Source organism: Mixophyes fleayi, chromosome 6 (assembly GCF_038048845.1).
Source record: "Mixophyes fleayi isolate aMixFle1 chromosome 6, aMixFle1.hap1, whole genome shotgun sequence".
In the NCBI taxonomy this organism is placed as follows: domain Eukaryota; kingdom Metazoa; phylum Chordata; class Amphibia; order Anura; family Limnodynastidae; genus Mixophyes; species Mixophyes fleayi.
The window spans coordinates 15,665,879-15,680,002 of NC_134407.1; the positions used below are offsets into that span (position 1 = coordinate 15,665,879).

The window sequence follows — 14,124 nt, forward strand, 5'->3', positions numbered from 1 at the left end:
AATTAATTGGTACGTAGCATCCTGTACAGGACAGATATAAAATGCAGTCTTAAAAGTTGCATAATCACCTAAGAAGTAAAACATTTAAGTGTGACACTTTAAAATGACAGCACAGTATGCTATGCAACAAACTAAAAAGTTCTTATAAAAGAAATACGTAAACAAAAAAAATTAACTCCCCTCACCCCTCTGAACATAGCATGCATTCGACAGGAAAGGCGACCATTAATAAAACCTAACAATAGGCAATAATGTGTTTTTTTATATTAAAGACAAAATATACAAATCAAAGGAGGGGAAAAGGGAAGAACAAGAAATTGATCACTGTGAATCCCAAGTAACTGAATAAAAACACAATATACATCACAGGAGCTGTAAAACACATGCAAACTGCAGTAAAACATTTGTGCAAACTATAGATTAGAAGTAGGCAATCTGTGTCCCTGCAGCTATTATTAAACTACAAGTCCCACTAGGCTTAATAAGGCTGGGTACACACTACATGGTTTTCTGCCCATTATTGTGCCATTCACACAATAAATGACTGTTAGGCCCAATATCGCATTAGTGTGTACAATGAAACAATGAATGATTGTCGTTCCAAAGATCATCGTATTGTTTCATTTGATTTTTAAACTGAACAAAAAACCTTGTTCAACGATGTTCTTCCAATGCTGCAGTGTGTATGCACTCACGATCAGGTTCTCCAGTGTTTAGAGTCATGAACTCTTCAGCAGATGGTTATGACAGATATGAGGGTAAGTCTTTCACAATGTGTAGTTTGTACCCATAAATTGGCAAGCTGATCGGGGGACTTTTTTTCGTCAGTTGTTTGTAAAATGTTTACTGTATTGGCTTTGGGAGACATTTTCTGTAGTGTGTACTCAGCCTAAGACTTGTAGTTCCACAAAAGAACCACAAACTGCTTACTCCTAGCTTCTTGTTTTGCTACCTCTTCTATGCTGGGACTTGCTGAAGAGCCTCAAGTCCTATCTCTAACTGCTTGTGTTCCTGAACACATATCCCTCTGGCTGGGAAAGCATGCTGAGACTTGTAGTTCCATCACAGGTGACCTGGTTTCATGCACTACCAAGCACACATCACTGTAGCTTATTAGGGCATACTGGCACATGTAGTTCCACACAGCGGGAAATGCTCATTGTGTGTCTCTGATACTTATGTTCCTGTGACATAACTGGAGCGTGTCATTTTTGTTTTTTTTAGTCTCGGGGCCTCAGCTCCTATTTTGTGTGTAGTATTACCATGGATACTCCGTGCCTGAGGCTGTGGCAGGTTGTGGGTCTGGGAGGGACGTTTACCACACACACACACACCAACCGTCAGTGACCGGGCCCGTGCGCCGTGACGTCACGTGTCCACTCTCCACGCTGCCAGGCCCCACGCACGGAGTGGAGGGAGGGAGGGGAAGGAGCAGCGAGAGAAGGAGGGAGGGCGGTTGTTTAGAGCGAGGAGGAGGGTCCGTGCGCGCCCGCGCGAGGGGGCCAGCAGAAAATGGCGAGTCTGTGTAAGAGCCAGCAATGCTGTATCGAGAGGCGCGGTTTTCGACAGGAACTTGACTCGTGGCGATACAAGCTCATTCACTGTGTAGGTAAGCTCTTCTCCTTGTACACACACACCCCCTCCCCGCCGGGCGGCCCTCACTGACTGAAATGCCCGCCAACTGTGTGAGGAGAGTAGCGGGTAACCCGGAACCGGCGCTCACCTCCTTCTCCCGTGTCACGGTCACACCAGGGCTGACTTTGCGCCGCCTTGGGAACACGCTCGCGAGCGAGGATCTGACAGGAAAGCGCGGGCACCAGGAGGGGTTTTTTTCTTTTTTAACGGCTCGGAGCGCGCGCCAGTAGCTGAGAGAGAGAGAGGTGCCTCGCGCCCGGTCCCGTGACACCCCCCCCAGCCTATCAGTCACCTCAGGGGTGTGAGGAGGAGAGCCGGTCACGAGTTAGCGGCGAGTCACAGTTGCGGAGAGTTTGTTCCAGTCACGTAACCTCAACAACCCACCCCCCCCCCCGGTCCTGTTTCCGTTTGTTGAGCCCAAGGTTGGGGGGGGGTCGAGGAGAGAGGCCGGACTCGCCTGCCCCGCTGTTGCTGGGGGGTAGAGAGAGAGGGGGCCATGCTCCCGCCGCTCAGCCCGCGCTGCGAGCGCAGAGTGCACGCGCCTGGAACACCCTCCTCTCCAGTGCGCGCTCCCGCCACCTGCCCACCCCCCCTCTCCATGTAATTACCCAAAATTCAGTTTTCCCCCATATGAAGTGCTGGAGCTCTCAGGTGTGCGTCATTTTAGGAGTGTTACCTGTCAGCCTTCCCCTGCACTCTGTCACTCCATTGCTGTGACACAAGGGCAGGACTGTATGTTCTTAATTATTATTGTCTTCATCATCCTTATTATTCTGTATTATTTGTGTGTGTTGTAAATGCTTCTGGTCGCATGTGTTGGATGCGGTGACGCCCACCAACCCTCATGGATGGGTGTCCAAAGATGGGGAGCTGGTGTGGCTGGATGTGAAGTGTATTGTTATCAGGTTTCTAGGTAATTGCTTCCAGCAGGCAATTTCCATTTACAGCTCAGGTTCAGAGATCACTTCTAATCAGACTTTTTTTTTTTTTTGGCTCTTTTCAATTTGCAGTTATGACATTTTTTGGGTGTGTTTTTTTTGCTGTTTGCTTAATTAAAGAAACTCGATGCTGTGTGCTTCTCCCCCTCCCTTCTCTCTGCAAACACTTTTTTGTGTTCCTTGAATGGTGGGCAGGGAGGGGGTGAGGCTCAGGAGAAGAGGGGGGGTTGTGAGGGGCCTGAGGCCTAGCTCAGCTGCTTGTGGTGCTGCCCTTCCCGGTGGAACCTTCCTCACCCCATGATTAAGGATCACTGTACTCCCCGAGGATCTGCTCAAATGAGGAATCGGAGAGATCTCCTTTTGGTGGCTGCAGAATGCTGGGGGATGGGCGAGGACTGAATGAAAACTCCCCTATTACAGTATGTCTTTTTTTTTTCTCTCTCTAAGGTCCTGTTTCCCTCCCCTCTACCCTCTCCCGAATCTGTCTGATCGGCAAGATTAAAAGCCTGAAATTACGGGTATTATTCATAGATATTTAAGCCCCCATCAAAAAAAAAAAAAAGAAAAGTAAGTTGCTAGGCTTTGTTTTGTTTTTTTTTTAGTTGTTTTTTTAGAGCACCCTTTCATCTGCAGCCCCTCCTCACTAATTTGTTTTCATGCTATTGTTATGGTGCAATGGCTTTTTGTGTAATTAATTTCCACCTTGACTGGTGTTTTGGGATAGTATTTTGTAGATATTTGCGTAGTTCAGTTGCCAAGGGCAGGTGTTGTTTCTAGGTGAAAGTTAATTTCATCTAGCATTAGTCTTGAGGTAAAACCCTGCTTTGACATAATTTTAGCAAAGCCCATTATGCAAATTGTGCTTTCGTTCAGATGTAATTTCATGCTGTGATAACGTTTCTTTGTCCCTGCCTGAAACAGAAACTGAACACATTTGTATTTTAAAATAATTTTGAGCAGATTTGAGGTTTAAACATGATTGATATGAGCTGGCTAAATAGTTTCAACCCTGACACATTTTAGAGCAGGTTTGGGAAATATTTTGATAACAGAAGAAGGTTCATTAAAACATTGTGTTTTATAATAATAATACATCACTGAGCAATGGTATCAGAAAAAGGTTACTTGTTACATTTGTGTTTCTATTTAGAGAATAATGCAAATTTGCAACCCCCTCCCCACCAAATGATTTGCTTTAATGTGTCTGTATTGTGTCAAATGAGTATTTCTATTGATTGTATTTAAATTTTTAATCTAAAAGCAGCCTCTTTTCTTTGTGTTTTACATTTTTGGGGACTTCCTGAATACATTATTAATGTTTCATATCGGTCCTTATAAGAATTTGCATTTCTGCTGTTCTGTTCTCATCATCAATGCATTTGTTGAGCATGTTAGTGTATATGAATATTTAAAACAAAAGGGTTGTATTGACTAACATTTAAGCTTTGTTACATATATGTAAATTTTAGTAGTTGGGCAATTCATTATTATTTTTTATATTTGCGCTACTAGTGCTTTAACATGGTTAGACATGCATACGAGGTACCCCATAAAGTTATGTTGCAGCTTCCTCTAGATTTGCTTCATGTTTGTGAATTCATATGAGCTCAGAGTAGGATCTGGTGGGGGTCAGGGTGAAATGATCACAAAATCATTAATTTGGCACTTCTAAGCAATTGATGACACTCAATCTGAATTCTGCAGCAGGAAAAAGCCAGGCATGTTGTAAGTGATAAAGGGGTTTGAATTGGCTTTAGAATATGCAAAATGAAATATTTCTTCACACCAATAATATCCTGCTTGCTCATCTATAACTGCTTAGCTTGTTAACAGCTTAAAAGAAGTGTCTGCAATTAATATATAAATTTTTTTGAACAGTCAATTTTTATTCTCTGTAGTGCTGTGAACTTTAACATTTCTAAAGATGGTTGTTTTTGGACACCTTTTACCAACAAAATATTTAATTTTCCATTAACAGTTGGTAATGAAAATTACTGTTAATCTTTCTTATCTCCAACCTTCTTAGCGAACCAAATAGGAGGTCAGAAAATGCATACTTTATTGCTAGTTTGACATGTAAGTTAAAGTACATGTTTTTAACAAAGGGTTCAAAGTTTACAATTGCCAACTATTTTATCTTTATGACAGTGACACAGACCTTAAATTGATTGTTTTTTATGGTATAGTGTTGCATATTGAACTTGGGAATGTCTAGTATATAATTTATACTTTGGGGAGTTAAAAAGTTTTTCTCCTGTTAAAATGTAACATTTAATTGCTTAGATACTTTTCACGTCTATTGTTGATCAGTAATGTTTGTTTACATTAACTTTTTTGAAGAAGAAAAAATTACATGAACTTCTGAGTTTTTCAAAATGTGACCTATTTATTTAACTCCAACATTCTTATTCACTAGCACTCATTCATACTTACATTTCCATACTGTTTGTCTACAGCTTTCCAAAACGCATATGCCTAGTGAAGGTGTGAATGGGGCTGTCTGTGTTGGATTTTCTTTATGCTTATTAGCACCACCTGTTTTTATGCATATGCATCCAGATGAAAAGCGTAAAGCTATGAGCGTCCCTCAAGGTGACAATATTATTTTACCATGAAACATATTTGGGTGGAGTGTAACAGTCAAATGGTCAAGAACATTTTTTCTGCATATATGACCTAACATGCATTTCCTTTGATATGAATTATGGTTAGAGATCTGTTTTTCAAATACTTTTCCAACTTATTCACTAATGTAGCTGTCGGCTTGATATCTTCAGATGTTTAATGATTGCTTTTATGGAAATTCAGCATCATTAAGATACATGGCTGTATAATTCCTAAAATGTAATATGTCCACCTGGCAGATTCCAGATTAATACAGTTGCTTAAACCAGTTTTAGGTCTAATTGCAAAAGGTGAAGATATCCAGGAAATCAATGCTAAAACAGTTCAATATTTTCAAGAGTGACTTTCATTTGAAATATCCATTTTCAGCATTTATTGTCTTTCTTTTTTTTTTTTTTTTTCCAGTGACTGTTTTCTACAAATCTATAAACAGCACTTGAAGAACTGTTGGTATCTTGATATGCATTCTTTTTGCATAATTTGGTAATTAGTCATGGGGGTTTGAATCACATTTTTTGTGTGGCTTCATTGATAAAGGGCACATGCAAATACATTTTGACAAATTGCAAGCGCAGTAACGAAGATTACTTTTATTGTAATGCTGCCAGCCCAGCCATATTAGGATGCAGCACAACCAGTGATGTTAAATCGTTCAATCACTGATAACTTTAGGGAAAATTGTGTTGGTGGTATGATTGCTTAAGTGTTCCTGAATGAAAGTCACGCATTTTTCAATTTTGCCTTTCTAAGTTTTGTCTAGCTATTAAAATCTGTACAATATATTTTGCACTGACAAGCATGAAGCATATTGGATAAATGCTTGTGGCTGAGTGCTTTTACAACCTGTGCTCTGATTTAATTTTGACGATAGGTATAACCCTAATTTCCATAGTAGCATATATTGCCAGCTCTTTTAGTAGCGAAATAGTAAGATAATATTTTGTGGTAGTCTCTAAAGCCTGTGTTTTGCAAGACTAGGTTTCTGTAGTTCCATGTTAATTAAATCTGCAAGTACCCGTTCTTTAAATGGGGGGGGGGGGGAGGCCAATTGTTTATTGGTACTTTAACTTGGCTTTTACTATTTAACATTGGCTTGGGGGGAAATGTGTTTCTGTAGCATGGCTTCTCATTTTGTCTTGGTAGTTAACTTTTTTTTTTTTTTTTTTTTTTTAAGCTCAACTGGTTTGGTAGTTGAAGGCTGGAGTTGAGAAACCTTACTCTAAGTATACATAATCTTGATTGGTCTTGTGATGTGTATGTGAGGTATACAATGGTGCTTTTTCATCCAATCATTAATGCAAAAGAGGCAACATAAGACCATTCGTTCAGATGTCTGCTTAGTGTGTACAATTACACGATGGTCACAAGTCACCCCAAAGTGCCGATTGTTCATTTAGTTGGTCACACGGTTTAATAATCTCATTCCATTCACCTTACGGTCATGTAATGTGTATAAAATTCCAATCGATCCACAACCAACTGCTGATAGTTCCTCGACCTGCGACTCCTTTGGTCCCGTATCTCCTGCAGCAGGGGCATATGAGGAAATGAGTCTTTCCTCTGGAACCACTCTTTGGTCCAACAAAACCGATTGTTTCTATTTTTTCACTTCGGGTCTATACTTGCAGTCTTATTGCCATAGTGAGTAGCAAAAGAGCAGTTGCTTGCTATTCTTCAACAGTATCCATAATAGTAAAATAATTTGTTGCTGTGTGGTTAAGAGTTTGTGGGTGGTTCTTGATGGACATGCATTTCAATTTTTGGGGGATATCACTACAGGGACCACATATGTCGTTTCAGTGTGTACGAAATCCAAATCTTTTAACACGACAATATGGCTGCGAAAAGTCGCTGCCCGGACGGTCTGTCTTTTGTTAATCTTTTAAAACGTGTCTAGTGTGTACACATGAATCGACCGATCAGACCTTCAGTCGTTAGTAAAATCGATGTAGATAACCTGTTGGTCGGAAAATTCTTCAGTGTGTACCTAGCCGTAGTCAATGCAATCCACATTCTCACGGAAGGGCTGTATGTGTTTGTTTGTTAGATCCAATTTAAATAGCAGCTTTGAGGTTTAAATGTGGCAGAAACAAAATGCTGCAGGACTTTTCTGATGGGATCTTTCTGTATTGTATGAAGAAAGTGTGCAGCTGCTGTTGAACTGCTGCAGTACTCCATTGGTAGACCAGTGAACACCTCTGTTTCATGGGTGCAGTGTTGTGGACGGCAAAGGACAGGGCTTCTCAGAACATCTTGAGCCATTTGCTTACATTATCATATTTTTGAAAAACTATTGTTATATTGTTTTTTTTTTTATATGATGAGGTCATCCAAGCTAAGGAAATTAATTTATGTCTGCGTTTTAGAACTGTCACTTTTGTTGTGCATATGCATTACGGATGGATAAAATAATGCGTAGCATGAGTAGCCAGCCAAACATTCCTGCAAAGGAGCTGTGGAATCATCATCATCAACATTTATTTATATAGCATCCATTCATGTCAGTAAAAATTGCTCCCCAGCAGTGTTTTAGGCACATTGACAACCTGGCTGGCGGCATTTATCCAGCACTAATGTAGGTTTTTCCTTTCCCATGTTGGCTTCATGATATTAAACTTTAAATGCCTTTTTGACTTTACAGCACAGACAGGTGTCCAAAGCTGCACACGTCAAGCCTTTCCCTGTATCTAAGGTGAATACATACAGGGCCATTTATCTGAGTTGTAGTTTAAAGGGTTGTTAATTTTTTTCATTTAATTTTTAGACAAGTCTAATTGACATGTAACATGTTTCTGAAAATATTTAGAAAAAATTGTTTACTTTTATGAATTCCTGATAATATTGATGTTATTTGTGGAAGTGGTCCCTAGCAGGCGCAGTGATGTACACGTCACTATAGTACTACACAATAGCAATGTCCCTGTTCCAGCTGTTGCTAATTGACCAAACAAGAGAGATTTAGTTTTTTGTTTTGTTTTTTAATCACAAAGAATAAAGTTAAAAAAAAACATCTTTAAAGTATTAGACACCCATTAAGAATTTTAGTGCAAAGAACTGCATCCAAAAATGAAACTAAAGGGTATTGCTTAACTGTGGTGCTGCATTCCCCTCGGTACCTGAATCAGGCCAGTGCTGCTTATCCACTGAGAGCAGTGTTGTTAATGCTCCTCATCTGCTCTTATTTAGTATGCTGCTGCTACTGGCCTAGGTGAGACAGGTTGCGGTGTTGTCAATGCAACTTTCTTGTGAACTTCTGATTTGCAGGAATGAGAGGTTTAGAGGGGTTGGACATTGACAACTACATCTTTGAAACAGTCCTGCGGTAACAGCATAAAGGTGAGCAGTTCTGGACCAAGGTATGTAATACGCTGTAGCTCAGTTTTACATTGTGATCTCCACCAGAAGAAAATACACTTTCTTTAAAAGAAAACTGCACCTGCAACTTGAGTGTTTGCAGAAAGAGTTTTGCTGTAGTGAAAGTCCTGCTGGTGCTGAGTATATGGATGGCTAGGTTTACACTAGTGGCAGTTTGCTGCTATTGCTGCCCCCTGTGGAAACGGCTACACTGTGTAGTTGACTATGGCTGCATCTTTGTTCCACTGTTATAAGACAGGGTGATAATCATCAGCTACTGTGCCAGCAGTTAGAGGAGGAGGAGACCCGTAGTTCATGCTGGCGCCCTTTGATCACTCTTTAGTAGTGTGGCCCTAGCTTAGAAATGGTGGTGGATTTATGCAAACAGAAAAAAAAACCAACTATAACTTATACAAAAAGATAAGAAGTAATTTGGAATTGGATCCCCCACATTGCCCCAATCAAGAGGTGCAGTTTCATTTAGTTGATGCAGAGCAGACATATCAAACTGGGAGAGTGCAGGAATATGCAGGTTATTTTACTGTGCTCCAGGTGCTCTGAGATGTGTGAATATAAGACATTCTGCAGAGAACCTTATTTCTTTGCTGAGCTGTCATACTGAGGTAAAGTTAAATGATTGCCATTAACCCCACAGTGCCTAATGTGGCCAAATTTTCATGGACATGGGAGAATGAAGCTGTCTACACATGGGACAATAATTTTTCCTCTAATTTAGATGACCAGCACAGATGCGATCCCGCATTGCAGTCTGTTATTGTGTTATAAAGATGAATGTAAATAAGTTAACAGCAGTCATCTTTTGACCAAATTTTGTGCCATACCGATAAGGATCATCTCCATGTTGAGGTTTTCAGCCCACACATGTTGCTCAATATCAGCAGCAGAATCAGAGTTGGGCACCTTAAAACATATCTGCTTGTTAAAGTAATGTTCCTATAATTTCCTCTTTTTCAAGAAAAAAATGCTATTGGATATAAAACCTGTAGCATATTGCTGTGGTTTTGTTGTTGTTGTTGGTTTGTTTTTTTCCTTCCTCCATCATTATTAATTTTCATTGATCAGTAATTGAGAGTAGTTTTAATCTTTGTAACCTCAAACATTTTGTTTGTGTTTTTTTTTTTTTTTTTTTGCGTGTTCTGCCAATTTTGGTTTGTATTGGTCTGGCCACATCTCTAATGATATAAGACACCACCAGTCTACAAGGCCATGTTTCCAACTTGTATGGGATTATCACCCATGAATGAGCTTGATAGGAGGCCCTGGGAGCAGATAAAAGGATTATGGGATAGACCCAAAAACAAAAGCACTTTGTGAATATTACATAGCCACAAGCAGGCTATTCACACACTCAGAAGCTAGGTAAAGTCTTGCAACATGATTGTTTTAAAACATTTATCTCTTAATATTTCCCTTAGACATGTTCAGAGAGATGATTGGTGTGCATTTGCTTTCCAGATCCATCCTCCTAATGATATATCCATCCCATGTGACTCTGTAAAACGATAAATTTGAGTAGACAGAACAAGTTATTCCCAATGAAAGACTCATGGCAAAAATGTGGTGCTCATATAAAGGGGGTGATTCAGTTGCAGGCAATGTGGTGCACGGACATTGCCGGCAATTATGGTATAAATGTCCGCTCATTGAGGTGCGAGGAAAAAGGAGCGGAGATATATGTCAAATCTCTGTTACGAAGTGTCTTGCGGACGTTCCGGAGACATTTGGCTGCTAATTGAATCTCGTTGAAAGAGTGAAACGCCTCTCTGGTCATGAAACACTTGCATTCACAGAAAAGAGTCATTGAATTGAGTACAAGCTGTTTTTTTTTTTTTTTTTAAATGGAAAAGCTAGAAGTAACTTTGACAAATTTGTAAGAATGTTTACGGAAATGATTAGGGTTGACGGTATTGGTTATAAAATTGTGGTTGTTGCAAAAATATATATTTGATTGTATGGTGTCTCCGCCAAACCTTCAACATTTTAGCAAGATTACAGGTAGATATGCCTGAACAACAGTAATTTACAGTGGGTTTGTTAGGATAATAGCGATGCTTCACAGGAAAGGGATCCCCATCGTCTGCTACCAATGAGGAGTGGCCTCTTGCTGGACATTCCTTTCTTGTAGTCTATGCTGTATATTTGTATGTGTGCTTTTCAGTCTTTGTGCTGTTATCTAGTTGTGACTTCAATCACATAATTTATGTATTATATATTGGTTGTTTATAGAAAGGACTTCTGAAATACAGGTTGCCTTACATCCAATGCTTTTGACGTCCACAAATGTAAGGACAATATTTCCTATATCTGGACAGAACTTGCATTTATAATTGCTATGCAGTTGATTGCAAGCTATTGTTATTGGCCAATTCATAGTCTGGGAAATGTAATTAAAGAAAGTGCAGAAATCAACCCCTCCAATGCGCAATACCTTTATCCTCCTTGTACTAGCTCTGACGCCTGCTGTCTTTGTTTGTGAAACTTCAGTATACTGTCCCTTGATAGTGTAAGTGGGCTGGTCTCTATTAGCTCTCACGCTGCTGTAAGCTGAGGAACACTTAAAAGTCTGATGGGAGCTGGGCAGCTTCAAAATATAGCCCCAGTTATGGAAAGCCACATTTCCGCTTATGTAAAGGGGGGTCCAAAATTACTCTGGATTATTGGGTTGAGCTGTCTTTTTTTTTTTTTTTTTTTTTTTTTTAATCTTGTTCTTGAGTTTGTGATTTAGGAGTGTGTTGAAAGTGTTTTTAGCAAGATTCCGGTTCAGCCATATGCTTAGGATTGAATCAGCAAAATCAGAATACAGATTTCACTGTAATTTTTATTGTCGTTATGGAGCTATCTCTCTCCAATAAAATATAGTTATTTGGGCACCATCTGCTTAATTTGAATATACACATTAGGCGTTCCATGGTTTCTAACAGGTATCTGTGTTTGGCTGAATTCTAAAATATGGATTTTATAGTGTATTCACCTCGGGGCAGATAAGTTTTCTCCCCAGCACCTATTTCCTGGGTGCACCATCCAGCTCTTGGAGCCCAGCAGATTCCATATGTAATTGAATAAACCATTGTTTCTCCTATTAGAACAGGCACTATGTGAGCAAAACAGCCAGCAGTGTGTGATAGACCTCTGACCACCGGTCTGACCAGTCCTGGCTGGTGTGGACAATAACCTCCAACCCCACCCGGCTACTTCTTAATGCCGGCCGGCAAACTTTTCTGGGGCGAACACTGGATAAGTTTAAGATGTGCAAAAATAAAATGACTTCAGTGTGTGTGTAAGATACATATATTATCTATTATTATTTATTAACATTTATATAAGTGTTCTCTGCAGCATTTTACTATTGAGAACAAATGCCATAATAAAACAAGATTTGTGGGTATTGCCAGACTGCTCCTAAGTTTACTACCATTAGGAATATCTATGTATGATTGTTTGTGAAGGTGTTTAATGTACAGTAACTAAACCTGCATCTGAGGAAGTCGTAGCAAAATAAATTCCAATTACTTCAGTGTGAATACACTAAAAACTGGTAATCCCAGTTTGTACAAGTATGCAAACTCTTAATCTGGTAACCCATTATCAATAAGGATAATGAATGATATAGGGCAAAAACACTGCTCTAAAGTAGTAATTGCAAATCAAAATAAAAAATAAAACCCGCATTGGAACTGTGACTTTATAAAAAATGTCTGACTTCCAAGGATGTTCCAGACTATCTTATTCATAATTTGGCATTTTGTCAATTATTATAGCTCTCTATTAATTGTTTTTCTTCCTATATTACAAAGTTATGTTTTGTTTTAGTTCATTCTTTTTCTTTTTGGCAAGATACCCAGGGAATGACATGTATAAAAGATAAGTAGTAATTGCAGATATTCTTTAAAATAATTTGTAGATGTAAACAAGTTTTCAGATTAATTTTAAGGAGCATGAACTGCCCCACTACTTTTTCCTGGATGGTAAATTAAATGTCAGGTAAAAAGCATCTTCCAGTGTGTTTGTGTATATACATGGTAGATCATTGTGACCAGGCTTGCAGGAAAATACTTTATTTGATATGTGTTGGTGCATGAGGAAGAGAACTTTCTTTGAGGTTTTAAGTAGCTCGCTACTTGTGATTTAAGCATGAAAGGGTAGGCCTAGAGCACTGAGTTCACAATGTTGCATGTTTAGTATGAAGCTTGTCTTTGCTTTGACTTTGCTTTGACTTTGCTTTCAATTGAGGAAATTTTAGTTAACTGGTAAAATGTAATTTTTATTGGGAGTTTTACGTTACTTGGACCAAGTTTCATTTTGATGCAAAAGAGTTTCAGATTTAAAACTTAATTTCTGTCTAGGGTGATCCCAAACAGTGGGATAATTTCATGAATGGCCACCTAAAGATTGTATGAATGTAAAAGTAAGCCCCTGAATGTGAGATCAAACCTCTGAGATGCACGACTGGTGCAGATGCCCTGGAAAATGGAAATCCTTAAAATATAAGTATTCGGTTACTCCAAGGGTCGCTGTTGCATGTAAAATATGCAATCTATATCAGTATAACTGTATGTTGTGTTACTTATACCTTTTTGTCTGAGCTTGGGACATTTTTAGGGTGCCTATACTAAACATGTTTGCCATCATTAATGTGATGGGGACATCCATGTTTGCATGTAAGCAGCATCATGGCTCCTCTTTGCCATGAGGCTGTCATTGCCAACATATACAGTTGCTATAGTGCAGGAACGCTTGGGATAGCCAGGAACGTGAGAAGTAAGATACTTCATGGAAATTGTAGAGCAATACATAATTTATAGCATCACAATCACTTAAATATTACATATTACATGTGATTATGCATTGTTCACATGCATGACTTGCATAGCAATAAAAAAAAGTTGTGGGCATGCAGAATGCATGAGATCTATTTGCAGTGCATTCATGTGATGTGTGATTTGTAGCAGGATTTACATAGCAGTATAATTATCATTTATTCATTTCTAAGAAGAAGTACAAGTTTCAGCAAAGGTTATGAAGCTTGATTTTCTGCTTTGTGAAATACAACTTGCAGTGAGATGGTGATGACAAACAATTTGTCTTTTAAATGTATGTAATTAATGAAAAGTAGAAATCATCCAAAGTGCATTTCATTTCAGATGAATTGCTGTAGGTTGAAATTTTGAGGGAAAATCTGGGCTTAATATTTCTCAAAGTTAGGAACCAGGCGTCAGCAATTACCAAGAAATATGACCTGCCTGTGCGTTGCCAGCCAGGGCAGGCCTTGAAGAGAGGTGGACCATACTTAAGCAGAACAAGCTAGATGACTCTGTCCTGTTGGGAAGCTATACTGTCTCACCAGATGAGACTTTTTTTGAGACAGTACTTTATGTGAGTTAGTCCGGCAGCGGATTCATTCTAATTCACTGCCGTCCTGTTTCTCACCAGTGACTTCTGGGTATATAATGGCTGCAGTTGGAACAGATCAAATACAAGGGGTCCCAGCATGGCCTATTCTTTAAAAGCTAATTAGAAATGAAGGATTTAAAATTACCCAACATGCCTCTCC

The 14,124-nt window shown here is 39.3% G+C and overlaps 1 protein-coding gene across 4 annotated transcripts in view; it reads left to right on the forward strand.

The window, feature by feature from the left end:
• Nucleotides 1–1,452: 1,452 nt before the first annotated feature.
• The window catches only part of LCOR (ligand dependent nuclear receptor corepressor), a 51,208-nt gene continuing 38,536 nt past the window's right edge, over nucleotides 1,453–14,124 (forward strand). For all 4 annotated transcript variants that reach the window (XM_075215906.1, XM_075215907.1, XM_075215908.1 and 1 more), the window contains exon 1: nucleotides 1,453–1,609. In XM_075215906.1, the coding sequence (XP_075072007.1) occupies nucleotides 1,513–1,609 (97 nt within the window). In that variant the 5' untranslated portion in view covers nucleotides 1,453–1,512. The remainder of the gene's footprint in view (nucleotides 1,610–14,124) is intronic.